The sequence below is a fragment of the Apaloderma vittatum genome, unplaced genomic scaffold (assembly GCF_000703405.1).
Source record: "Apaloderma vittatum isolate BGI_N311 unplaced genomic scaffold, ASM70340v1 scaffold1442, whole genome shotgun sequence".
Classification (NCBI taxonomy): Eukaryota; Metazoa; Chordata; class Aves; order Trogoniformes; family Trogonidae; genus Apaloderma; species Apaloderma vittatum.
Window position 1 is genome coordinate 22,954 of NW_009702901.1, and position 26,814 is coordinate 49,767.

At 40.8% G+C, this 26,814-nt stretch overlaps 2 protein-coding genes across 2 annotated transcripts in view; one reads left to right on the forward strand and one right to left on the reverse strand.

The window, feature by feature from the left end:
- Positions 1-2,079: 2,079 nt before the first annotated feature.
- RIOK2 (RIO kinase 2) lies at positions 2,080-19,560 on the reverse strand. The gene is made up of 10 exons (XM_009864393.1): positions 19,463-19,560; positions 18,518-18,656; positions 16,373-16,489; positions 15,293-15,468; positions 13,622-13,710; positions 9,451-9,642; positions 8,146-8,238; positions 6,661-7,191; positions 5,633-5,726; positions 2,080-2,241 (listed from the first exon to the last, which is right to left on the reverse strand). Exons 1-10 carry the CDS (start codon positions 19,526-19,528, stop codon positions 2,080-2,082), a joined length of 1,659 nt encoding a protein of 552 aa, XP_009862695.1. The 5' UTR covers positions 19,529-19,560.
- Positions 19,561-19,623: 63 nt separating this feature from the next.
- Positions 19,624-26,814, forward strand: part of LOC104270127 (SH2 domain-containing adapter protein B-like) — a 50,815-nt gene continuing 43,624 nt past the window's right edge. The window contains exons 1-2 of the mRNA XM_009864394.1: positions 19,624-19,701; positions 26,350-26,762. Of these exons, the coding sequence (XP_009862696.1) occupies positions 19,624-19,701; positions 26,350-26,762 (491 nt within the window). The remainder of the gene's footprint in view (positions 19,702-26,349; positions 26,763-26,814) is intronic.

The following is a 26,814-nucleotide window of genomic DNA, read 5'->3' on the forward strand; positions in this document are numbered from 1 at the left end:
AGTTCATTCTAAATACTTCATTTCATACTGTGTTCAGCTCTCAGGCCACCAACATAAGGACATGGACCTACTAGAGCGAGTCTAGAGGAGGGCCAAGAAGACAACTGGCAGGTTGGAGCACCTCTCCTATGAGGACAGGCTGAGAGTTGGGGTTGTTCAGCGTGGAGAAGAGAAGGCTCCAGGGAGACCTTATAGAGCATTCCAGTACTTAAAAGGGGCCTACAGGAAAGAAGGTGATCGACTCTTTATCAGGGACCATGGTGACAGGACAAGAGGGTACTGTTTCAAACTGAGAGTAGATTTAGTTTAGGTATTAATAGGAATAAATTCTTTTCTGTGAGCACTCTCAAGTTCATTCAATGTGTAAACTTCATTCTGACCTCTGATGACTTTAGGTATTTCAGGAATTCTGCTGCTTTGGAAAAAACAGGCTTAATAAAGATATATTAAGCTGTAACTTAAGACAATTAATTCCTCCCATGCTAACTCCAGTCTCAGAAGAACCTTGTCTGGCAGAGTAAATTAAAATGGTGATTTTTTCCCTCCTTGATATTTAAAATGGAAATGCGATTAAAGTCACTTAATTTGCTTTCCCATTCCTACTAAAACCAGCTCCAGTTGTATCAAGAACCAGGTCTACACACCCTGACTGCAATCACTTTCTTACCTCTGTCAGTAGACTTTCATGCAGTTGTAAAAGGAACACTCATGTACTGTATCTCTTCACAGATCTGCCATGGTTTTATTGAAGACCATATACAGCTGCTGGCTGAGACTTGCTTTTATATTGTTCCAGAGAGAAGACAAAAATTAAATAATCTGAAAGCAAAAGCATACTGCAAGACAATATAAAGGCTGCAATTCTTCCACAGGCTAAAACCTGAATAAGGCATCTGGCATTATCAGATAGACACACACAACACAGAAGAGATAGTATCAGACGTGCTCGCAGAAAACCAAAGGTCAAAGCCCAAGTTCCTAATTTCTCTTACTAAGATAAGTAATATATGTCAATTTTCCAAACTGTAATGTATAAACTCTTATCAAGTTGTCCTTCCCAAGAAGGGTTCCACCTCATATGTTACGAACAAATATACAGAAAAATTTAAAATGCTCTCTCTTACTTGAGGTTGCTTCAGTGTTCACACTTCTCACCATTTTTTGATGTGTTTTTAAATATTATGATATGTTTTTAAATATTAAAACCATTTAATTTTATTACTAGACATATCTTTCTTAAAATAAGAAAATAAAAAAAATAAAATGAAGGTATTTATTTTTCTTCTAGGTCTTCAGACACCAAGGATATAACATAATCAAAGTCATAGTAATATTTCTGAAGATATAAGTTCCAGAATACTCATCACTTTATGTAAGTTATTAGATTAATTATTAATAATCAATTATTTCCTTTATAGAAATTCAATTTATTGGTAACTTTGCAGGCACATTAAAAATCTTGCTAGGTCTGTACAACACTGTTACGTATTTTTCTGCATAAGTTTTAGAAACAAAATCTTGGAGTGAAGGAAAAAAATGAAGCCAGCAATTCTCACTTATTTTTTCCCCTCACTCCAAGATTGCTCATGTTTGTACAGGTACAAAAAAAATCTTTTGAGTACTAACTGCTATCAAGTTCGCATTGATGATTTTTAATTAAGATAAACAAATATCTGTTTATAACATGAGGACACTTTAAATTTAAATTTCATGTCATTGCAAAAACTGGTTTAAAAAATTTCCCTTCCCTCCATCTCAGGTGGAATCCTCTACACAACAGAAGATTCTTGATCTACACACAGTACAACTGATTTAGAAGATACTGTTGGATATTACTGCAGTTAAATGATCTTAGCTGGTACTACTAATAAAATTTAAATTATTCAACAGTTTTAACCTGAAACACAGAATTAAATCCTTCCAGCAAAATCACAAGACCTAGAATGAAGCTTAAACTTCCAGAAAAACATTTCATTGTATAGGAGAGAGGACTCCATTATGTAATACTATTATTAGATTTTAGTACAATTCTGTCAGCTGTATATGAGTTTTCTGTTGTTCTACAAGAGCTTTAATACATTATTTCCAGAAACTAGCTGCATCCAAGCTTGACTTAATGTTGTACATATTTTCTCGATGTTGTTTGGTATAAATATTTGCCTCCCCTTTTTGCAGACGTTGCCTCAGAGCAGACTTTTGCTGTTTTGTCAGTTGACGTTTTATCTTCCATTTCACCTGTTCCTACAAATAAACAAAAAATTCAGTAACAGAAGTTTCTGTAGATAGTTTAGTACTAAGACATGGCACAGCATTAGCACACTGATTAGTGCAAGATCCTAACCAAAAGATCTCCATACATCGAGAAGTTAGTGATCTACACAACAGCTAACATGAGTAAACCTAGGTCTGTGCTATGTTGCACTAAGCTGCAGGGCTTACAGGTACAGAGCTGTCTTCTGGCCTGTGTTGTGCTGCACCAACCTTTTGGCAGCAGGATAAACTAAGGCAGCTCCCGCTTATCTATGGCAATTAGGCCTCCTGTGTAGTCCTGCCTTTATCTAAAAGTGCAGCAAGTTCTCATTAGTTCAGCTTGAATGCATATGATGGCAGAGGTTGGTCTATTCTCCCTAGTGGAGACTGAAAGGACAAGGGGCAATGGATTTAAATTGCGCCAGGGGAGGTTCAGGTTAGATATTAGGAAGAATTTCTATACTGAAAGGGTTGTCAGCCATTGGAACAAGCTGCCCAGGGAGGTGGTTGAGTCACCATCCCTGGAGGTGTTTAAGAGATGGGTGTTTGTTGCACTGTGGGGAACTGTTCAGTAGATTGATAGGGCTGGGACAAAGGCTGGACTCACTGAGCTAACCGGGGATCTTCTAGGTCTTTTCCAGCTGATACAATTCTGTGATTCTATGGACCAGGTCTGCGTGGTAGTGCTGGAGTCCTGGTTCAATGCTACACCCTCAGGGCCTGCAGCATCTGAAAGGGGTGTAGAATTACCTGTGCTATTCTTTTCTGATAGTCTTAGCTCTGATAAACAGCTTTTTAAATCATACCTTACAAAATTTAAATTCTTATGGAAATCATGCAGGACCAGCACCAATTGGTGCAGAACACACACTTTCTACAAAAAGGTAAAAGCTGATACTATTACATGCTTGAATATTAGACAAATATCTTTTTAAGCACTCTGTTTTTTCTAAAGTTTGGATCTGAGTACGATTCTAATGGAAAACAACAACTCCACCACAAGAATGGCTAAAAAGATGTGCAGTCAGGAGCGATTTACAATTCCTCCTCCAGTTTTCCCTTGTTACAAGGCACTTTCTTAACCTGACTCAAAAGGTCAGGACTGTGGCATGCATCTACAGCAAAAGTACTGAAGCAGCAACAGCAACTGTTATTTCCATAAAACTGTAGTAGTTTCATGAAATTTCATCTGTTATTTACACCTATGTTTTCTGTCTGAGTTCTGCTCTCCATTATGATGCCAATAGCTACAAGGACAGGAAGATCCTTCATGTGGAATAGCTCATCTTCAAAATTCACAATTTACTTTTTGGCATAGCCTCCAAGTTATGACTGTTATTACTGCCACTGTTAATATATTACCAACGTACATTTCCTATATTAACATGAGTGCTTGAACTTGTTTCCTACACTGAACAGAAAACAAGCTGCATAAACAACAGTTAAATGCTAGCACCAGTAACAGGCATCAGCTCTAAGTAGCCCAGTGGACCTTACTGCAGTGCCATTATTTTGCATTTTTGGTTTTCTAACTATTTTATTATGTTACAAATAGCTTCTTATACATACCATTTATTTAGCTCTAACATTCTAAGTTAAAATAAGATTCAGCAACAGACAGAAATGTTATTTTACTCAGCATAAATTCATGCAAGTGAAAGCATTATGAAAGGTGAATTGGTGCGGGATAGTTTTTTATGTAGTTGTACTTCCTGAAAGCTCTTCTGGTAAAGTGTTTTTATCTTTCTTTCAGAACAGAAAATTAGGTATGTACGTGTCATTTACATATTGTTAATACATTTTATGTGTCTGACTACAGACTAAACCTACATACTCTAAATACTCAGGAAGGTTTCTGTAGCTACAAAATGATCACTGCTACTACCAAGTGGTGTACAAGAGTCAATTTTTTTTAGGATTTAGCAGCACCATTTTTTTAAATATGCACTCTTAAAATAGCAAACTCAAAATAAAAATTGTATGGACACTAGGGAATTCCTGGCAGGTCATCCTGGCTCTTGTTTGCTTCTTCTCATAGTTTTAAACTAATCATTTTCTCCCTAAGAAAACAAGGCTATTCCCTAGAATAAGAACTGTGATGATGACGATTGAAGTTGTGGGGCTTTCTTCTCTCATGAAGACCTTTGAAAAATGTCTTAAGATAAGATGCAAACATTCTATTCCTTAACATTTATTTACACATACAATTTTATTGGTTATTGGTGTATCTTTAAAATATTTATCTTAAAAGAATAACTCCAAATATGAAAGAGTAAAGCAGAGAACTATTCCATGAATATTACAGGCACTGACAAGCATCCTGTTTTAAACAAGGCTTCACAGCAGCAAAGCCTATGTTAGAAAAATACTGAAGCAGTAAGTACCAGACTGAAAAGAATGTAAATGAGGAAGATCAAGTCTAGCTTTGGAGGAAAAAAAAAAAAAAAAAAAAAAAAAATCACTCTTGCCAGTACTGCGGGTTTCAGACAGAGTATTTCTAGGACTAACAATCTAATTAGGTAAAATGTTTTGAAAAGACACAAATTGTATAAGTACATATTTAATTGTACTGAAAGAAGTTGTAGCTGAAAGTTCTTCTTGATTTTTACCAGAATACTTTATAAATAATAAAAAACAGTGGACTTTCTTCCTTTTAAAGAGAAAATGCACTTTTAAAAACGTGACAGAGCTAGCCATACTGACTAGTCTATATTCTGGGGCTGACAAAAAAGACATTCAATTCTGCTGAAAATGTTCTAATTATATAATGTAGAAAGTCAAATAAATTCATATTGCCAAAGAAATCACTACTGAAGTTCATATAAATGTTTCAGAAAAAAGCACAATCTCTATGATGACAGGTGAAAAAAGCCAAATTAAATCTTGACTCAAGCATTCACTTTTAAAATACAGAAATAGTAATTGTGACTAGCAACAGAAATGAATGAACTGATTATATGCTAGTGCATTAATATACATTAACATATTAGTCTGTTATTGGCTAAATGAGAATTGTTGATGCTGATGTAGAACTTTGGTGAAAAAAAAAAAAGACCAATACATGAAGGGAAGTGCTGGAAATCATTCCCGGATGTTAAAGTGATGATAAATTTTTATACCAAATGTGGGGGTTTTTTTGTGCAAATAATCCTTTCAATTTAAATTGTATTAAATTAGTTGTGTTAAAATTGTGTTAAAATACTGTAAACGATTACAGAATCAGTCCTATTTTACTGTAAGCATGGAAATACAAACCAGAGAGGTACAGTCTTTAAGTATTTAATGCTGAAGAACATTTTTCCAAATATGTACTAACAGCTATAAGCAATTTAATATGGACTGAGAGTAAACTAGATAATAACATAGTAACAATAATATTTACCACAGGAATGGTTGAGCAGCTCCCAGCACTTCTGACTGATGTGACACTTTTAGTCGTCCTACGCTTAGCAATATGAACGATACCTTCTTCATTTCTAAAACACATAAATCAAAATTTTATTGCACTAGAAAGATAAACATAAACATCCTTTCCTTTTCTGAGCATCATTTTTCCGTCTTAACTTTTTGAGCTACAGTCTGAAAACTCCTAACAGAACATTTACATTTTAAATATTAACATTAGTTGTTCTAAGCAGACATTTTATGCAAGGAAGAATTTATTGCACAACAGTCACATGCACACCAAGCACATGAGAAGAAGCTTCAAAACACTCAAAAATATTTCAGATTCTGCACAATATTTTTGACAACTCATTTCACTAAAAAGAAAAAGCGGATGAGGGGGTGTATGAGCTTCGTATATGCATTCATGTACATAGTGGGCTGGCAAGCTCAGTTGCAAAATTATGTACGAGGGTCTAGCCTCAGGGTATGCACAAATTTTAAGTACATCAGGAAAAGGAATTAAAAGCTAGTTGAACAATACATTCCAAATAGCTTGGTCTTGCTGCCTTTAGCTGAGCAAGCAACCGAATAATTTGGCTTTGAACCAGAGCATTCAAATTACAAACTTATTATAGAAGTTATTTAGAAGCAGTATTTTAGTATTGAGAATTCTTTCACTACCAGTATTAACTGAAATAAAGAAAAAAAAATCCACGAAAGGAAATACCTTGGTTTAGGAATTAAACCCAAGACCTTTTCTCTCATTAGAAACTACTACACAGAGGGACAACTGATATGTTACACGCTACATATGAAGCATTACATATGTAGTACCAATCAACTGCTTACCTATCATGAGATCAAAGGGAAAGATATCCACTGCAATGTTTTCAAAACAAACTGAATGTTTAGTCTTCATTTTTAGCAAGGGTAGCATAAAAGCAGTCCTTCATGAGCTACTTGAAAGACATACATTTACTAGGGGGAGGGGAGGAACAACACTTAGTAAATATGAATCTTTACCTGTAATGCCCGAATTTCTCATTTAAAGCTGACAAGTCAACCATATCAGGGCATTTTTCTTTGTCCTCCTTATCACTGCAGCACCATCCTTGACCTCTATGATTTTCAAATTCAGCAGCATTTTCAGATTTGCCCTTGAAAAAAGCAATTGCAGAACTCTCGGCATCTTCACCAGACTTGCCAAGCATAACTTGCCCTTCAACTTTTTCTAAGGCTGAATGCAGCTTTGACATATTCAGCCTTTGTGTATTTTCACTGCTTTCAGTTGTATCAGCCTCTTCCTTGCTATATATAAAGCTGTTAGTACTGCTTTCAGAGAAAGCACACACTTCATAGTTGAAGTCTGCACTGTTTTCTTTGTCTTTGCTGAAGAAGTTGATCTTATTCTCAGCATCTTCTACAGATTCTGTTGTATTATCTGTTGCATTATCATCCTCATCAGAACCTGGTGAATAAAGCAGTTCAATACCTTCCTCCATTTCTTTTGCATAGCCACTGGCAGCAATCTCTCTATCAAGACAACATTCTCTCCTGTGAAAGAAATATGTATGCTTTTAATATGTTGAATTATCAATCTACCAATATTTTAGATTAAAATGTTAATGCAGCTAGATTATAATTACCCATAATCTTAATAAAGAGGATACTCTGTTGAAACAAGCAGACCACCATATTACAGCACCAAGCTTTAGGTAAGAGTATTAACAGAATGTGACCTGAGAGAAGCAAACTTCTACAGGAGATGGATAATTCCATCTCCAGAATCAGCATTTATTTGGGTTTTTTTATTATTTTTTTAGGAAATTACTTTATTTCAGCAGAAAAAATTACAATTTGGCCTGAAGTTCAAATTATATTTAGAGAAGAAGAATACTGGCAGGTACACCGACATACAGAGACTGATTCAAGTGTGGTACCCTCCTGGAAAAGTGCTCAGAATGAAATAAAACCTTTTCCATTGTAACAGCTTCCCTATTAAAATAAATGCAAAATTATCTTCCTTTTCAAGCGGGGCAAAAGACCTCAGGAAGAAAACTTGGAACACATTAATATTTGAAGAGGCAGCCACCATATTTAGCACCTTTTAAAAATAAATTTAGAATTGAAACCCAAATTGAACCTTAATATGCTAGAATTGTCAAATAGCCTTTGAGAAGTGCAAGAAACTGATTCTGTGTGAGTTAAAATTTCCCAGATATTTACCATTTGGATCAAGCTTTCAGACTGATCTCTCTCCCTTAACTGCAAGAGGAAAGACAAAGGAGGCAGCAGCAGATTCTAAAGCACTTCAAAAACTAGTTTTTGAAAACCACTCATGGTAACTAGTTGAAGAAAACACAATAGGAACCTCAAAAATATTATTTAAAGTTGCAGAGTTGGGCCTATTTTTTTTTGCTATGCCATCTCCAACAGACACCCATTTCCTCATAAAACCAATACAAATATCACAAATAGGAGAAATCAAATTTATCTGGTAGTTTCTACCTGACATCTTTGAATGCTGGGAAGAGCTCACTCTCGTAACTGAAGCGTTTCTTAAAGAACTCCTTAATACAGTTAACATCTCTGTCAAAATACCTGTAAAAAACACAAGAATTGTACAAACACAAAATCAATGTAATGAAGTCTACTGTCATGACAAGCTTTTACTCTACATTTCTTGTCTTTTAATATTCTATTTGAAAACTATTTCTGTTAGACATCCCAAGACAAAAGGCTAGGGAAACAAACTGCATGCTATTTATTTCTAAGCACTTCGTAACAAAATGACCTGTTGAGATGCATCTGCAAGTCCTGAGCAAACTGGTTCAAAAAGGTCAAACGCAAGATCCTGCACTTGGGTCAGGGCAACCCCAAGCAAAAATACAGGCTGAGTGATGAGTGGATTGAGAGCAGATCTACATAGAAGCATTTGAGGTGAAGGTGGATGAAAAACTGAACATGAGCCAACAAAATGTGCTTGCAGCCCAGAAGCCCAATTGCATCCTGGGCTGCACCAAAAGAAGTGTGGCCAGCAGGCTAAGGGAGGTGATTCTGCACCTCTACTCCATTCTCAAGAGATCCCACCATAAGAACTCTGTTCAGCTCTGGGAGCCCCAGTGTAAGAAATACATGGTGGACCTGCTCAAGTCGGCCCAGAGGAAGGCCACAATGAAGATCAGGGGGCTGGAGGATATCCCGTATGAGGACAGGCTGAGAGGTTAGGTTGTTCAAGATAGGGAAGAAACGGTTCCAGTGAGACATTACAGCAACCTTCCAGTACTTACAGGAGGCCTACATGAAAGAAGGGAAGGGACTCTTTATCAGTGAGTGTAGAAATAAAATGAGGGATAGTCGTTTCAAACTGAAAGAGGGTAAACTTAGATTAGATATTAGGAAGGTAATATTTTCTGTGAGGATGGTGAGACACTAGAACAGGGTGCCTAGAGATGCTGTGGATGCCCTCTTCTGCGAAGTGTTCAAGTCCAGGTTGGATGGCGCTTTGAGTAATCTGATCTAGTTAGTGTCCCTTCCCATGGCAGGTGGGCAGATCATCTTTAAGGTTCCTTCCAACCCAAACCATTCTATGATTCTGTGATCCTTTCTGAGAAGCAATTAATTACATATTTATCCTAAAGAGACATACCCATTCATTCATAAATCAAACTATTGTTTGTTATTTGTGCTGCATTACAACAACGGTAGAGAAAGTATCAGAAACAGGCTCATGGAAATATGCTGTGGCTGACTATTTGCTGTCATTAGAACTTTTCAGTTTTACTTTGAAAACATGTTTAAATTTGAACGTACCATTCAGCATTTGCATGTGATGTTGATATCATCTGAGGGAAATCAATCATAGTGACATGGTCGTCATTATCCAATATGAGATTAAATTCATTGAAATCACCATGAATCAAACCATGACTGGCCAGTTTTACAACTAAATCCATTAATTCACTGTACACAGAGGCAGGATCTTCCAGCTGGTGCACGTGACACCTAGAAAGTTAAATAAAATAAAATATTCTGAACCTTGACAGACTTAATATGAAATACATCAGACAGAATGCCAGGGTAATTCAGGTTAAAGGGCCTTCAGGTTTCTGGTCCTCCTTAAAGCTGAGAAAACGCTGAGATCACACTAGATTGCTCAGGGCTTTGTCTAGTTGGAGCTTGAAAAATTCCAGGGAATGAGAGACTGTGAAACCTCCCCAAGCACCCTGTGTCACCGCCTCACTGTCCTTAATAGAAGAAAATGTCTCCTTATATCCAGGCTAAATCTCATTTCAACTTACGCTCTTTATCTTCCATCAGGCTCATTATGCCATAATGCATTATTCAAATAACAGATCTGCAAATTTTTATGTCTATTTTAGATAAGCTTATGGTCTCAGTAGGAACTAGATCTTTCTGTATTCAAATGCCTCATAACATCTTCCTTTATAAAAAAGTATTTTCTAAATTAAGTTCAGCATTCCTGAACGTACACCCAAGAAACTAAAGTACCTTAAGTGGCAAAATAGAAACCACCTGCTCTTTAGGAACAAACCACGTAAAAATGCTCTTATCTTACTGTCCTATAAACTGTCAAGAAGTGGTCAGCATTTACAGTTAACTATTTCGGTCCAAATGCAGCACTACAGTATTATGAGATTCTATCATCTGTACAATACAAGGAAAAACAATGGAAGTCTAGCAGCTCTGTAAGAGGCTCCTGTTGAACACTTTCACATTCATAACAAAATTCCTTGGTTACACTTCTCATAGCTACAGGTACATATGTTAAAATGTCCCACTTGCTTTTAGAAATTTTTATCTTCTGAGACAGGAATCTCAGGCCCCAGGAACCAGGGAGAAGGGCTAGAGCAAAGAAGATGTACCCTCAGTGGAAAAGTTCAAGGAATACTTAAGCAAACCAGACACATCTATATTCATGGACCCTGCTGGAACCTGGCAGGTGTCACTGCAAGGCCACTCTTGATAATCATTGATCAATCATAGTTACTGAGAGAAGCACCTGAACACTGGAGAAAGGCAAACATCACTCCCATCCTCAAGAAGGGCAAGAAGATGGACCCAGGGAACTAAAGGCTGGTCAGCTTCACTTTGAGCCCTAGAAAAGCGATTGAGTTGCTAATCCTGGAAACCAGACATTAAGGATAAGAAAATCATCCAAAGTAGTCACTTTCACCGAGGAGATGCTTGATCAGCTTGATAAACCTAGAAAAGTGATTGAGTTGCTAATCCTGGAAACCAGACACACACATTAAGGATAAGAAAATCATCCAAAGTAGTCACTTTCACCGAGGAGATGCTTGATCAGCTTGATAAACTTGTTGATGTACAGTCTAAATTTGCAGACAGTGAGGTGGACTGAAAAATGAATGGCTGGGCACAAAGCCAAGTTGGTGGCCAGTCACTAGCTGTGTACCCCAGCACTTGAAAGAGATTCCAGGCTGCTATAACACTTCCATTACTGAACTTGATGACAGGGCAGTTTGCAGATGACACCAAACTGGGAGTGGCCGATATGCCACAGAGGGATGTCAACAGGCTAGAGAAATGGGTCAGCATGAAACTCATGAAGTTCAATGAGCAGTGCAAAGTCCTTGCACATGGGAAGGAACAACCCCATACACCAGTACACACTTGGGTGTCACTCAGCTGAAAAGCAGTTTGGCAGAGAAGGACCTGGAGGTCCTGACAGACACCAAATTGAATATGAGTCAAGAATGTGTCCTTGCTGTAAAGGCAGCTAACGGTATTCTAGGTTGCATTAGACAAAGCACTGCCAGTAGGTCCAGGGAGGTGATCCTCCTCCTTTATTTAACTCTGGTGAGAACATACTATTACTAGTGTGTCCAGCAATGACCAATGACAGAACAAGAGACGATTGGCACAAGCTGAAACACAAGAAGGTCTATCTGAACACAGGGAAAACTTTTTCCATGATGAGGGTGAGTGGGCCCTGGAACAAGTTGTCCAATGAAGTTGTGGAGTCCTCCTCCTTTGAGATATTTGAAAGCCATCTGGACATGGTCCTGGAAAACCACCTCTGGCTGGCCCTGTTTAAGCAGGGTGATTAGACCAGATGGCTTCTGGAGGTCGCCTCAGAATTTAACCATTCTGTGACTCTTGGAGATGTGAAATAAAGTGGGGAGACTATGAAAAACTAAGTCCAATTTGGCAGGAACTTTGGATAACCTTGTACTTGCCGAAGAGCGCATAAAAACTGTTTGTCATAAGCTACTAACTCTACACTAGTTTTTCAACTCTGGTAATGGACAACGGTAAACCCGCCAACGGAGTCTATGTGGTCCTGTAGGTACCAGATGACTGCCAGATATCCCTTTCAACCTCAGCTATTTGGAGATTCTTTGATCTTGGCATATTTGAAATAATTCTCATCCAGTACTCATCTCCTTCAGGTTAGAATCACAAAACAGGGAGAGTATGGTAAATTTCCACTGCAGATGTCTATATGGAACTTGAAGTGCTCCACATACACAGATGACACCAATCTAAGTTGTGTGGTTGACATGCATGAGGGATAGGATATTATCCAGGGGGACCTGAACAAACTTGAGAAGTGCACTGGCCATGAGCCAACGAAATGTGCTTGCAGCCCAGAAGACCAATTGTATCCTGGGCTGCATCAAAGTAAGTGTGGCCAGCAGGTCAAGGGAGGTGATTCTGCCTCTCTACTCTAGCGAGAACATACCTTGACCTGAAGCCCTCAGGACAAGACATAGACTTGTTGCTTCAGGTCCAGAGGACCACAATCATGATCAGAGGGGTGCAACACCTCTCCTATTAAGAAAGGCTGAGTTTGGGATTGTTTAGCCTCAAGAAGACAAGGGTCCAGGGAGACCTTACTAGTCTTTCAATACTTAAAGAGGGCCTATAAGATGGGAAGAATTTTCTTAGCAGGATCTGTTGTGATAGGATAAGAAGTGATAATTTTAAACTAGAAAAGAGTAGATTTAGACTAGATTTAAGGAAGAAATTTTTTACAATGAGGGTGGTGAAACACTGGAACCGGGTGCCTAGAGAGGTGTTAGAAGCCCCATGTCTGCAAACACTCAAGGTCACGTAGGACAGAGCACTGAGCAATCTGATATAATTAAAGATATCCATGCTCACTGCAGGGGTTTCTACTAGATGACCTTTAAAGGTCCCTTCTATCCCGAAACATTCTATTATTCTACGTAATGCATGTGCAATTGCGAGCAGGGAGACAATGTAAGGACATCTCTTTCATGTTATTCTTCAACTGTTACACTTCGGGATTAAATCCCTTTAGATTAAATTGCCCACTTTAGAGCTTTATTATACATGAGCATGGACTGGTTTGTTCTAGAACTAGACACTTCATATCTCTGGATAAGTAAGCACCTAGTCTATTCTACACTATGATAAGTATATAGGCCTTTTGCACTCTGCAAATGAAACAAACTGTACCATCATGTACAAACTTCAATGTTATTTAACGTTTCCAGATATTGAACAACTCAAAAGTAATCTTCCTTGAAGAAGCAAAATGAAATTATACATGGTGTTCTCTGTAAACAGAGCAGAGGTTCTAACACAGTGAGTTATAACCTTATCTGCATTGCCAGAGCAAGAATCATGAACCGGAGCTCAGAATGTGAAGGATATTATATTCAGTATTATAACTGTATTACATTATATAAGTATTGTAACCAATAACATATAGAATATGGGATTTCTCTTTAGAAAACAGTTGCAGTGCTAACTTCCATCACGCTGCTATTTTGATGTATGCCTTACTTTTAAAATCATTCTATTTCACCAGTTTCTTTGGTCTAAGAAAAAAACAATTTCTCTGAATGAAGACATAAAAGAAGCAAGACCATAACGAAGTAGAATGAAAGTGACTGTCACCTAAAGAGCACTATTCAGTATGGTAAAGTCCAAATTCACTTAAATGAAAAAGAACTGAAGCTTTGGTACTTACAAAGGATAGCCATCAATAAGTTCCATAACAACTGCATGCCTGTTGTAGTCTACAGGTCTTGGAACAGGAAATTTTCTATCATGCAAAGCCTGGACAGATGCAATACATTGAAAAAATAAAACTAAATAGTTGAGAAAACATTACATATATTGATATGCAATAAGTATTACTGTGGAGCCAGCAGACATTACTCAAATGCTAACTGGGAAAATCAAATCACACGCTTGAGAAGGAAGATGGCAAAACAACCATCTGAACTTTCACTGCAAAGATAAGTAAAATTTGGAAGTTTTGAAACTAAATGCACTGCTATATTGCCTACAGTTTAATTATTGTGCATCTGGAAGAAAAATACAACAGAATGATAAAAATGACAGAATCATATCTGGTCTATTAGCCCAAGTAATCAAAAGCATATAATTGGGAATAGGGTGTCAGACATTAGAAGAAAATTCCACACTGATCTGCTGCCAATATAGTACTGACTGACTAGTTAATCTATATTCAGTTATTCTAAGGAAAAAGTTCATCCTTAAATATTAATAACCAGCATCAGACTACAGTAATGATCAACCAAAGGTACGTCATAATATTTTGTAGCTCTCCTGTTTGACTTTTCTAATGAAAATTTATTCCTTCACTTGATCCGCTCAACTTCTGTATGGGGTAATTCTCTTTTTAGTCATTCTCTTGTTACTAGTGACTTTTTTCTAAGACAGAGTTCTAAGTTAAAGAAATATCAGTACAGCTTTTTCTACACAAATATTAAACTACTATCACTTTTCAACACACAAGGAATCCTCCTGCAACACTTCAGGGAAACTTACACCAATTATTCTATTCCTTCAAGTTCTAACCACTTTACCAACTGGACAACTGGACCAATACAGAGGTTCTAAATAATGGTAATTATTCTTTCTGTCTCTGCAGAGGCCACTGGTAGAACCTATCAAGGTTTTTTAAGAGAAACATGAAAACAATATTCAATGTATATAGTACTCCTGAATAGGCCAAAGAAAGGAAAACTAGATTCTTATAAATAGTTTTCAACATTCATCTTCCAAACACTATATTATACCTGCATTTTTTAAAGAAGTTCAAAAAATGTGAACTCAAAGAGCAGCAATATATGCTTGGAAATTAAATTTTTTCCTATCGTATAGAACAAAGTGTGCCTTTTCAGATCAGAACATCATTCTGGACTGAAAGATTTCCCTCAAGAGCACATCAACAACTGACAACATGGTAAATCTAAAAATAAATAAATAATTTTTTAAAAATGACAGCTGAACAAAAAAATAATTCTGACAAGTAACTACGGATTTCCTTACTTTTTAAGGTGTTTTTGCAAGCTTATGCAACAAATTTTTAACGAAAAACAGCACAAGTGGTGATACATAAATTATCTATCCATAAATAACAAAACTTGAAATTCTCTCATGACACCTGCTTCTGTTCCACATGACTTCCATAGTCATGTTATTGCCATTAGAAAGTGTATAAAACACATAGCATTGAAATTCTCTGTAATGCATACTTTAAGTCCATTGATAAAAGAAAAAAAAGTGTAAATGCCACCAGTACTGAAAATATGAACTGTTCAAAATTCAGTTTGAAATGTACTTTGTAGCCTATTACACCATTGCTGATTTTTTATAAATGGCCACCTACCTTCATATAGGCAAACTCCTTCATTGCCGCTAGCCGGGATAAATACAGCCATGACATTTTATGTCTGTACTTGTGGTAGTCACGTTTATTTTTCAGACTGCGAAAGGAAGTTCTTCCAAGTCTATGTAATTTCAATGCAAACTCCTGCTCATCTTCATTTGCCACAATATAAATATCTAGAAGATGCATAATGGCATAGATATAAGAACTAAATGATATCTAACAAGCTAGTACCTGATTAAGAACTGCAGTTATGAGATTTTTATTTCATTTCTCACTATTACTACTTCTAGCATGGCAAGATCTACTACACATTGTATACTATTACATATTGTATACTAGAGACCTGAAGAAGAAAAAATTATTGTTAAAGAGATTATGGTACTCCAGCAGAAGACATACTGATGTGATCAGAAACATCTTTCAGAGTAGCAGATCTTCCTAAATTCAGGATAACATCCCCAGGTTACCTGTACAGCAAAGAACAAATATAAGCTATCCTTGAAAGAAATGTATGGCGGATGTTGATTTTTCTCATTCACATTCTGGAAGAAACACCTTCTTTCTATTGAGTGGACAGACAACCTAAGGGATCAGCTTCCTAATTTCAACAGTGTTAAAAAACAGCCTACGTTTCATTTCTATCATTTGTCTGAAATAATCCCCTTCTCAAACTTGTTACATGCTGTATCAAATTACACTCTTTATGAACGTAAGAAGAACCAAGATAGTACTCTAATAGTTTAGAGTCCATTTCGCTTGAGTTATTTTCAATGGCATGGAAAACGTACAATTATCTTTTTGCTAAAATAGTTCAAATTTTTTCACAAAACAGGAGACAAACGGTATGTGCCTGTAAAGTACTTTTTTAAGTGATGAACCAAGAATCAGACAAAATGGTCAAAGCAGAACAATACTTCTGTGAAGACATATTCAAACGCACGCAGAAGCCTAACACAGCATTTCAACAAGTAACCCATAAATCTTGATGTTGGACAGATTAACTGAAAAAAAAAATGCTACATTAAAGCTGTGTTTACTGAAAAAAAATTATTTGAAATGTTTGATTTTTTCAATTACCTGATTCTTTGCCAACACCCATTTGGTTTCCAACAGAACTTACGACTTGTCGGGAAGACAGAGTTTTCAAAGCAAGGTAATCATATCCCGCATTAGTTAACCGGTAACCCTGGACAGCTAGGTAAGAATAAAACACATGACATGTCATTCCTCATGTATACATTACACTTAAAATAAGTCTCAGTTCAGTCTTGTTTCAGCTTACAGTACACAACACCCAACTAACACTTCACCCATTGGTTACTACTAGCCCAATCTGACAGAATGGTAAAGACATTTAAATTCCTGGAAGTTTCATGAAAACTGACAACAGGGCAAAAGATAGACATGCTATGAGGTTCACTCTAATAGAGGCAATGGCAGTACTTGAAATAGCCCGGGAAAACTGAAGTAGCATTTTGGAAGATGCAAATATAGTATACGCAGGAGGAATCTGGGATTATTGTGATGATCTAGGGCAAGTCTCAATGCCCTGAAGAACTGGGAGAAAAAAAGATAGGAATTTCATGTAAACTCCTACAGTATGTCTGCAAAGCCAGATGCAACTAATAGGCTCAAGGAAAAAGTGAAAGGCTGATACAGCTATGTGCAGAAATAACGGAAGATTGGTGAGGAAGATTGTAAACATGCTCAAGTGACTTGCAGCTGAGGTGTTCAGAAACATATATGTCATTCTAACTGTTGTCTATCCTTGAGTGTTTGACAAGTAGAACATCTACGCTCAGATCACATGCGTCTGGTAAGACTCAGAGGCACCTTATCAAATGTGCTTTTAGATTCCTACCATGTTGCGGGAAAGATCATAGAATCGTGAAATGCATTGTGCTGGAAGGGATTGTTAAAGGTCATCTAGTTCCACACCACCCTGCAGTGAGCAGGGACATCTTGAACTAGATCAGGTTGGCCAGGGCTCCATCAAGCCTGACCCTGAATGCCTCCAGGGATGGAGCCCCCACCATCTCTCTTTTCCAGTATTTCACCATCCTCATAGTAAAGAATTTCTTTCTAAGACCTAATCTAAATCTGCTCTGCTCTAGTTTAAAACCATTCCCCCCAGTCCTGGCACTACATGCCCTTGCAAGCGGTACCTCCCCAGCTTTCTTCTAGATCCCCTGGAGGTACTGGGAATGCTGCTATAAGGTCTCCCCAGAGCCTTCTCTTCTTTAGGCTGAACAATCCCAACTTTCTTAGCCTGTCTTTGTAGGAGAGATAGTCCAGCCCTCTGATCATTTTTGTCAGCTTTCATCTGGACCTGTCGCAACAGGTCTATGTCCTTGTGTTAAGGGCTCCAGAGCTAGACACGATACTCCAGGTAAGGTCTCACCAGAGCACAGCAGAGGGGCAGAATCACCTCTCTCAGTCTGCTGGCCTTGCTGCTTTTGATGCAGCCCAGCATGCGACTTACCTTCTGCGCCGTGAACATGCATGTCCAGCTTTTTTTCCACCACTACTCCTATCTCCTTTTCTGCAATGCTATTCTCTATCACATCAAAGCACAATGGAAAATTACACTTGCAAAAATCTCTGACATACACGCAAAAGCAAGGACCAAGATACGTGACGCATGCATTCTCGCTTGTTTGTGCCTCTGCCTGGGTGCTGGTGCAGACAGTCCCCAGGGTTCATGAGCTAATGAGAATAAACCAACATTTTGGATTTCATCCATGGTTTTGTGGTTGCTCCCGTGTCCTGCCTGTGCTGGCTCACAAAAACTACTACTTTTCATATGATAGGGAATAATAACTACTTTAACAGCTGTTTCTGAGTGAGTGAAACGTAAAAGGCTTTTGCAATGTGCTACAGTTTGTCTACCACAAGACTCATTGCTTTGATTCCTGTAGGCATTTGAATATTGCTTTAACAGGTGATTATTTGATTTTTCATTACTTTGGTGACTGTGCAAAAAAGAAAGTTAACTGCTCATGTCTTTTATTGCCTGTCATCGTTACACATATAAGCAGCAGAAGAGACAGCTGCAATATTTGGTGCTGCACAAATGCCTATTCCCAGGGTAGGTCCAAAAGAAGGTAAGGCTAGCAAGTGGTCTGGATGCTCACCCATGACAGGCTACAGTAGTTCTGCAAGTATCACTGTGAAGCATTGGGGACAGAATGAGAGAGAGCCCAACATAGAATTAAAACTTACTTTTAGTTCGCTCATAAGCTAGAAGTTTGTGCTTCACCAACTCTCTCAAAATTTTATTACAGCCACCATGTTTAAGGCTGGCAATGGAAGCAATTAAGCTAGCAGAAACTATCTCATGGTTCTTCATGCTCATTTCCACCTGAAAAAATAAAATCAGATTTGTTAGCCCCTGTGTCTAACAATGAAATACTTGCTCCATTTAAGACTAAGATCACTTTTCGTGGATGCATTATTATTATTTTTTATGACTTAAACAAACCTTTTCACTACCCTTTGTAATTCTTTGTGTAATTCAGCCTTGAAAATTCTACAGTACTGACCAAAAGATGAATCACTGATTAGATTTCAGTTCAAGAAGTGGATAAAGGAGTTGTTCTGTATTTCTGACGAGATATTCTTTTCTCATAATTACACCGCCATGGCTCAATTTGCCTTTGTACTTGTACTCCTGCTGTCCATATAGACAGATCAACTGATGCAGCCTTCCCTTACCGCGCAACCAACCACGGCAGCATGCTGCACACTAGTACTTTGCTTGCTCCTCATTAGGATCGGTGCCAAAAGCAACCAGCACGTGAGGGTAAACCGGGGACGGTACCTTACTGGGTGGCCACTACCTGGCCAGCCCTGCCGTTTACAGTCGGTCCCAGGAGGCCATCTCAAGGAAAGCACGGCACAACCTGGGCTCTCTGCACTCGGAAACACCAACATCAGACGCTAGGAGAGGCAGTGACAACAGAGGGAGTTCCCACAACCCTGCTGCCTTTCTTCCGCAGCAGTCCCCGACACAACCAATATGGTCTCCCATCCGTTCACGGAACTTGCCTGACGCTGTCTTGTCTAATTGGCCATGCGGAACTTAATGCGCCTGGCTCGGCTAGTCAGGCCGCACCCGCCAGGCCGACTTGGCTGCCCTCCCACATCAAGGCCTCCCCACAGGCTCACCGCTGTCAGGACCCTGAAGTGCTCCCTGGAGAGGTACCGAAGCATCACCACGTTCAGCTTCCCCATGACCGCGGCGGCCGTTAAACGTCAGCGGCACGAAGAGAGAAGCGGTACTTAACTCCGCGCGGAAACGCACCAATAGCTCGGTGCCCCTCCGACGCATGTGCAACGTTTACGACACTGCCGCAGCAAGCTCCTCCCAGGCCGAAGCTGGTTCGTGTGTGGGTCTTGGCAGCTGCGTAAGGAGTCACGGCTGCAGCTGCGTGTTTGTTTGATTCCTTCGTCACCGAGTCATTATAGACTGAAAATCGAAACAGAACAAACCTCTCCTCCGAGATCGGCTTGACCTCTCGTCCTATAACTAATGATTTAGTTGGGTGGTGTGTGCATCTGCTAAGACCGACTCCTTAAATAACCCCCTTCTAGTGTGCACTTCAGCTACAATCGGGCCTCGAGCAGCTCGGACGCGGCCGGTATGTGATGCGCCTGCGGCCTCTAAGTGGTGGGGAGGCAAGCTGTATGCTTGCAGCCGTATTATCGTGCGTTGTCTGCGCGCCGAGCGATGTCCAGGGATAGGGTTCGTGCCCACGGGTGTGTGTTGTGTGTGACTGTGACTCAACAGCTATTTCTTCGATTTTTTTCTTTTAATTATACTCGATACTAGGACTGAAAGAAGTAGTAAAACTGATAGGACAGAAAAATTCCAATCTTATTGACTGGGAAAGTGGGGATTGTTCTTCGTCCCTTCTTCAACCCATTTGAGGAAAAGGTGTTAGTCTGAACTCGAGTTTACTAACTGAGAAATGAAATGCTTTTAGTGCTTTCTTGGTAACTATTCTGTATTGCGTGTCAGACTGCAGTGATCTGACACAATTATTATGTAGCGGTAATGAAAAACTCCCCTACTGCTTTATATTGTAACTACCTGTGATGAAAACATTTTTGGTGAACTACTTGTCTACAGCGTTCTTCAGATTGTTTATCAAGGTCTTTAAATGGTGAAAAGTGTATCGTTCTGTTGACTGAATCCAGTAATCCTTGATACTTTTTATTTTCAAAACTTAAACATTGCTATAAAATGTGCCTTGTTCCCCCTTTCTTTTTCTTTTCTCTTTTTAAGCTTTTCTGACATGCAAGTCAGGAAGGTGTTAACTTACTAACCGAGTATCTTTGAGAAAAGGTCTATATATATTTTGTGTATTTTTTGTCTTGTAATAAGTTGCCAGCAGTACAGGCAGAAGCTGGGTATGGATATCTGAAATAATTTATGTGTGCAGTGCACTTGCCTATGATAACAGTGCTCTCTGAGTAGTGAGGATTATGCGGAGGAATGGCATATGTATGCTGTGTTCTAAGTCTATACAGCAAACAGTGTATGCACAAGTCTAATTTCATAGAATGGCTTGAGTTGGAAGGGACATTAAAGATCATCTAGTTTCAACCCTTCTGCTATGGGCAGGGACACCTTCTGTGGGACAAAGCCTATTGTTCAAAGCCTGTTGTTCAAAGCCTCATCCAGCTGGTCATGAACACTTACAGGGTGGAGGCATCTACAGCTTCTCTGGGCAACCTGTTTCAGTGTCTCACCACTCTCATGGTAAAGAACTTCTTCCTAATATCTAAGCAAAGTCTACTCTGCTCTAGTTTAAAACCATTGCCCCTTGTCCTATCACCACATGCTCTTGTAAAAAGTCCCTCCCCATCTTTCTTGTAGGCCCCCTTCAGGTACTGAAAATGCCACTATAAAGTCTCCCCAGAGCCTTCTCTTCTCCAGGCTGAACAGACCCAACTCCCTTAACTTGTCCTCGTAGGAGAGGTGCTCCAGCCCTTTGATCATCTTTGTACTCCTCCTCTGGACCCTCTCCAGCAGATTCTTGTTCTTGTGTTGAGGGCTCCAGAGCTGGATGCAGTACTCCAGGTGGGGGTCTCATAAGAGCAGACAGGCAGAATCACCTCCCTTGACCTGCTGGCCATGCATCTTTTCATGAAGCTTAGGACACAGTTGGCTTTTTGGGCTGCCAGCGTACATTGCCAGGTCACGTTAAGCACTTAGGGCCCAGGACCCCCAAGTCCTTCTGTGCAGGACTGCTCTCAATGCACTTGTTTCCCAGCCTGTATTTGTGCTTCAGATTGTCTGACTTAGGTGCAGGTACTTGCACTTAGCCTTGTTGAACTTCATGAGTCTGGCATGGGCCCACTTCTCCAGCTTGTCAAGGTCTCTCTGGGTGGCATCCCTTCCCTCAAGTGTGTCAACCGCACCACACAGCTTGGTGTTTATAAGCAAACTTGCTGAGGGTGATAGGTCAGCCTCATCCCATGGACATGTGTCTTCTACAAAACTCAGGCCCTGAGGGACTCATGAGGAGGAACAGGATTGCTTCCTGTGAGGTGGACACCATGTGGCAGAAGGAGAGACTGCTAGGAGCCCTCTTTCTCAAGCGGGAGCTGACATGGACAATGACTAATGGCCAGATGGACTGCACCCCCTATCCCCTTTCCCCCTTGCACTGATGGAGGTGAGGCAGTAGCCAGGGAGATAGGAGGGGTGACGGGCGCGAAGTGTATTTATGTCATGTTTATTGATGTATTCTTCTTACTATTCTACTTTGTAAATGGTGAAGTAGTGAATTAAATCTATGGTTTTTTCTTATCCAAGTAACTCTAGTTCTTTACTGGTCATCTTAAATGGTAGATTATTACCCTCTCTATCCTTAATCTCAGACCCTTGAGCCTTTTTATTTGAAGTTGCCTCCCTCCACAGCACTGTGGTCATGGAGGTGGGGGGAAGAGTGAGCTAGAGACTGCGTGGTTCTTTGTCCCAATTGGCCTGAACTATGACAGCACCCCTGACAGCTAAGGCACTGGCCTGCAGGGATGAAATTTTGGGGTGAAGAAGACTCTCTCCACAACTGGCATATCCATATTTGGGTAATACATTGTTGCCAAGTGGTTAGAATGTGATGCTGGAGCACTTTGAATCACCTTCCTCCACATGGCCTGTGTGCACAGGACATCCTCTAGATTTTTGGATCATTTTCTAGAACACTGTGGGTGACTTCAGCTCTGCTAATTCTCTCAGGTACTGGCTGCCTTTGTCTGCAGTAACCTGTGTTTCTGGGGAGTTCACAAGATCTTTTTTGAATGGATATCTTGCCCTCAGAGTTGTGAGGAGTCATGTCCAGAAACTGTAAATTGCTACTTCTTCTCCAATTCCTCTATCAATTCCCCAGTTTCTAGCAAAGGGATGTCAGCTGTTGGATTTGGTCATGGTAGCATTGGGTAGACAGTGGTAGATGGTCTTAGAAGACTTTTCCAACTTTAATGATTCTCTGATTATATACTTCTCTGCCCTCTAGTTGCTGCCTCTTGGCCCTATTATTCCAGCATCAGAGCAGCCAGGCAAACATCTGCTCACCTGGCTTGCAGCTTTAATCTTGCTGTATATCTTAAAGTTCTGATGAGGTCAGGGACTGGGTAGTTTCTGCTTCCTATTTTATTTCATTCACTTCTTCCAATTTCCCAGTCAAAGGACCAGTGTCTTAATCAAACCCTTCCTCTTCTTCTTCCTGCCTTATTAATCAGTGATATGGACTCTTTGACCTTCTTGCCCACTGTTTCTTTTTCACTACTGGGGCAATTACTGTAGTTGTACAGCGCTAGAAGCTACTGGTTTTCATTGGGGTAGGCAAAGCACCCTTCTATCAGGTGGCATGTGACTTTGCCAGGGTTGCTTGCTTAGTCGTAGGTCATGAGAGGTGATAATCATCTTAGGAATCTACCCAAACCCTTCCACACACCCTGCCACTGAAGGACTGGTCACCTCAGAGCATGTTTCAGTACCACCTTGCCCAAAACTTGTGTTCTCTTATACCAGGATGAGAATATATTCCACAAAGCCCATAATACAGCAATATTATTAATTAATAGTATTAAACAGCTCACATAAGGGTGAAAAGGGACCTTGGAAGCCTGCATGATAAAAAAATCCACATCAATCCTGGATAGGGAGCAGGAAATGTATTCTCTCCTCTTCTTCACAGGGTAGCTCCTGCAGCACAGCAAGGACATCAACACCAGAGCAAAGCACATAGTCATTGTAACAACATGTTCCCAAGTTCCTTCATCCTACCCACAATATAGCTCTCCCAGCACAGTAAGACCATCAGTGTCAGTGCAAAGCACTTTCTTTATTATTTGTGTTAAAATGTTTATTATTTTTAATGTTATTCTTTGTGTTAACATGTTCCCAGGTTGAGTAAAACAGGGATAAGTGGTGCCACCAACAAACTTCATGAGCCATACAGGAGCTTGCCACTTAATAAATACTAAAGCTAAAGCACAGTTACCATAAAACCGCTGTTGTCTTACCCCACGTTGGAAGCCAGAAAGGACTGTGGTGGTTTGACTCTTGTCCTCAGGTGCCCACCAAAGCCACTCTATCACTCCCCCTCCTCAATTAGACAGGGGAGAGAAAATATAACAAAAGGCTCATGGGTCAAGATAAGGACAGAGACATCACTCAGCACTTCGTGTCATGAGCAAAACAGACTCAGCATGGGGAAATTAATTTATTGTCAATCAGATCAGAGAAGGGCAATGAGAAATAAAATCAAATCTTAAAAAAACCCCCTTCCCCTCATCCCTCCCTTCTTCTTGGGCTTAACTTTATTCCCAATTTCTCCACCTACTCCCATGAAGCAGTGCAGGGCAACAGGGAATGGGGGTTGCGGTCAGTTCATTAGATGTTGTCTCTACCGCTTCTTCCTCTTCAAAGGGAACACTCCTCATGCTTCCCCTGCTCCAGTGTGGGGTTCCTCCCATGGGAGACAGTTCTTCACAAACTTCTCTAACGCGAGTCCTTCCCATGGACTCCAGCATGGGTCGCTTCCATAGGGTGCAGTCCTTCAGGACCAGACTGCTCCTGCATGAGTCCCCTGTAGGGTCGCAAGTTCTGCCAGCAAACCTGCTTCTGAGTGGACTCCTCTCTCCACATGGAGAGCAAAGAACTGCTGAGCTGCAGGTCCCCAGCTTGCTCATTTCTCTGCATTCATGGGCTTGATAAAGCAATAGGGAGCTGGTGCTCTACACAAAACTATGTATCACGAAAACCCTGTCGTAAGTTGGAATGATTTGAATTGAAGGGATGAAAATTATCCCAAAAGGTAAAGAACAACCACCTTTTATTGCTTGTATTGATGGATCTGGACTCTGATTGACAGAAGCATCCTAAAGATGTAATTGTGAGGCCTTCTCCACACTTTATTTGAAGCTGAATTTCACCCGTGGAGGGTAGAGAGCACACAACAAAATTCTTCTGTTCCAGATCAACATGCACAGTTGAAGCACCACAGGTAAAGCTAGGTAGTTCTAGTTTCTGCTTATCTTCTTTCTTGCAGCTGAGGCCATAGAGAGGCCTGGAGACATCAGCCTAAGGATACACCTATCCCCAGCTGAACATCCATCTAATCCCTTGTCAGTGACTAAACAAATGTCTCAAACACTCTGGGTTTTCTCTGAACCCAAACAACCCAGAGCCGCCTGCCTAGCACCTACGTGACTCAGCACTTTGCTGAGCCCCCTGCCCCAGCCCTGCACCGGTGCAGGTGTGGGGGCAGGTAGGGCTTGGACCTGTGGCTGCAAGAAGCCGGGAGAAGGATGAGTAACGCCCCCCCAGAAGCCCCCACCATTCCCCAGACCGGTTCCCGGTAATTTTCCACAAGGCCTATGTGGCGGGAACTTGACTGTATAATATAAAGGCGGTTGAACGATCTTCACCCACCACTAGTAGTTGCGTGTGCCATGGTTGTCGCTAGATCCAAGGGTGGTGATGTTTGCTTTTTCTGTCACTTGCTTTCTCTCCCTTTCTAGCCTTAACAAAAGGCTATCTATGTCAAGGCCGGTTTCTTTTGCTTGCTAATATCTCGTTGTTGTGAGGCGTGTTGATTTTGCTAAGTGGATGACTGAAATGCATCGTTTTTAAGTGATTGATAAATAAAACTGGTGTTCAGATCTTTGGCGTGACTCACCTCAGTGTCCTGAAAGCTTGGGATGTGACATCCCTCCAGCCTTCCCTAATGCCTGACCTAAAGATTCAGGTAAGACTATCACAACTCGGTGGAAAGAGCTTGGGAAAACCTGCTTTAATAAATGTTTACTTTCAGGCAGATGGAGAAAGATGAAAAGAGCAATACTAACTGGTCACACCTGTGCTGGCCCGGAAGACGACAAAGCCTCCTGGCAACATGCAAGCTGAGGAGCATGACTCACCCAGGTATCATCTCTGCATTTGATTGCTGTAGCCCTTACCTAGGAACACACCTGGGAAAGAATCCTACCAAAGAAATATACAATATCCTGTTTACTTAAGGTCAGCTCTAGCCAGGGCTTGGTGCCCGGTTCAATAGGGACCAGCTGGACCCAGTCTAAGACCCCATACCCCACTGAAGAGAAAGGGGACACGCAGGTACCAGTCCTAGAAAAGACAGAGCTCAGACTGTATAGACAGTGGCTGAGACCACATCACTCTTGTCTGCAGGCATCCCGGACCATCCAACCGACAGACCGAAGGACAGAGGATCCTGAATCTCAGACCAGCTAGGAAAAGTAAGGCACGCATGCCTCCTGCCTTCTCACGGAGGTAGCTCCGCTCCCCCACGCTTTGACGGTCGCAGAGTGGAAGCCTCGGAGGGACCCAGCTGCGGCAGAACGGAACCAGCGCATCTTGAGACGCTCTCGCCGCGTCCCTTCAGGAAAAAGGACGTTCAGACACTTCCTCACTCACCGGAGAATCTTACTGTTGCCCTGCGTCCTCTTCCTCCCAGGAAACAGCGATGAACCCAAAGGGGCCCCTTAGCAGGGAGTCACCTGGCTAATTCCTTTCCGGTCAGGGCGGACGGTACCACACAGTCCCCGGCTCCTCCCGGCTCTCTCCTTCCGCGGTCACGGCGGTGGGCGGGCCCTGGCAGCGAAATCTGAATGCAGATGCGCGCCCCGCCTCCCTGCTGCGTACTGAGGTTAGACTGGGCTGCGCTGTAATCGGTGCGGGAGGAGTCAGGGTTGTGCTCGCGAGAGACCCCGAGTCCCGGGCTAGGACTCCAAGCTACGGAGAGCACCTGGCTCAGATTGGGAGCGGGACCTGCCGGGAATTCGTGCGCTTAAAGCAGGGCCCTTCCAGTCAGTGGCAGCGGAAGAGCAGTGTGTGTGCGGAGGGAGGAGTCTGCTCGCCTGGTCGCCTTTGCATCTCCACGCGGGCTGCGGTGGGGAGCGCAGCTGGCACACGGCACGCTGGGGTCAGCGCGTTGTGCTGAGAAGCCGCAGCCCGGAGAAGCAATGGCCAAAAGGCTGAAAAAGAC

What these genes read in the sequence shown, in the direction of transcription:
- RIOK2 (XM_009864393.1), bottom strand. Translation starts at nt 19,528, where the DNA reads ATGGGGAAGCTGAACGTGGTGATGCTTCGGTACCTCTCCAGGGAGCAC. An exon ending in AGCTTATGAGCGAACTAAAA is followed by an intron (nt 16,490 to 18,517) that starts GTAAGTTTTAAT and finishes ATTCTTACCTAG; the next exon opens with CTGTCCAGGGTTACCGGTTA. An exon ending in GGGTGTTGGCAAAGAATCAG is followed by an intron (nt 15,469 to 16,372) that starts GTAATTGAAAAA and finishes TGCATCTTCTAG; the next exon opens with ATATTTATATTGTGGCAAAT.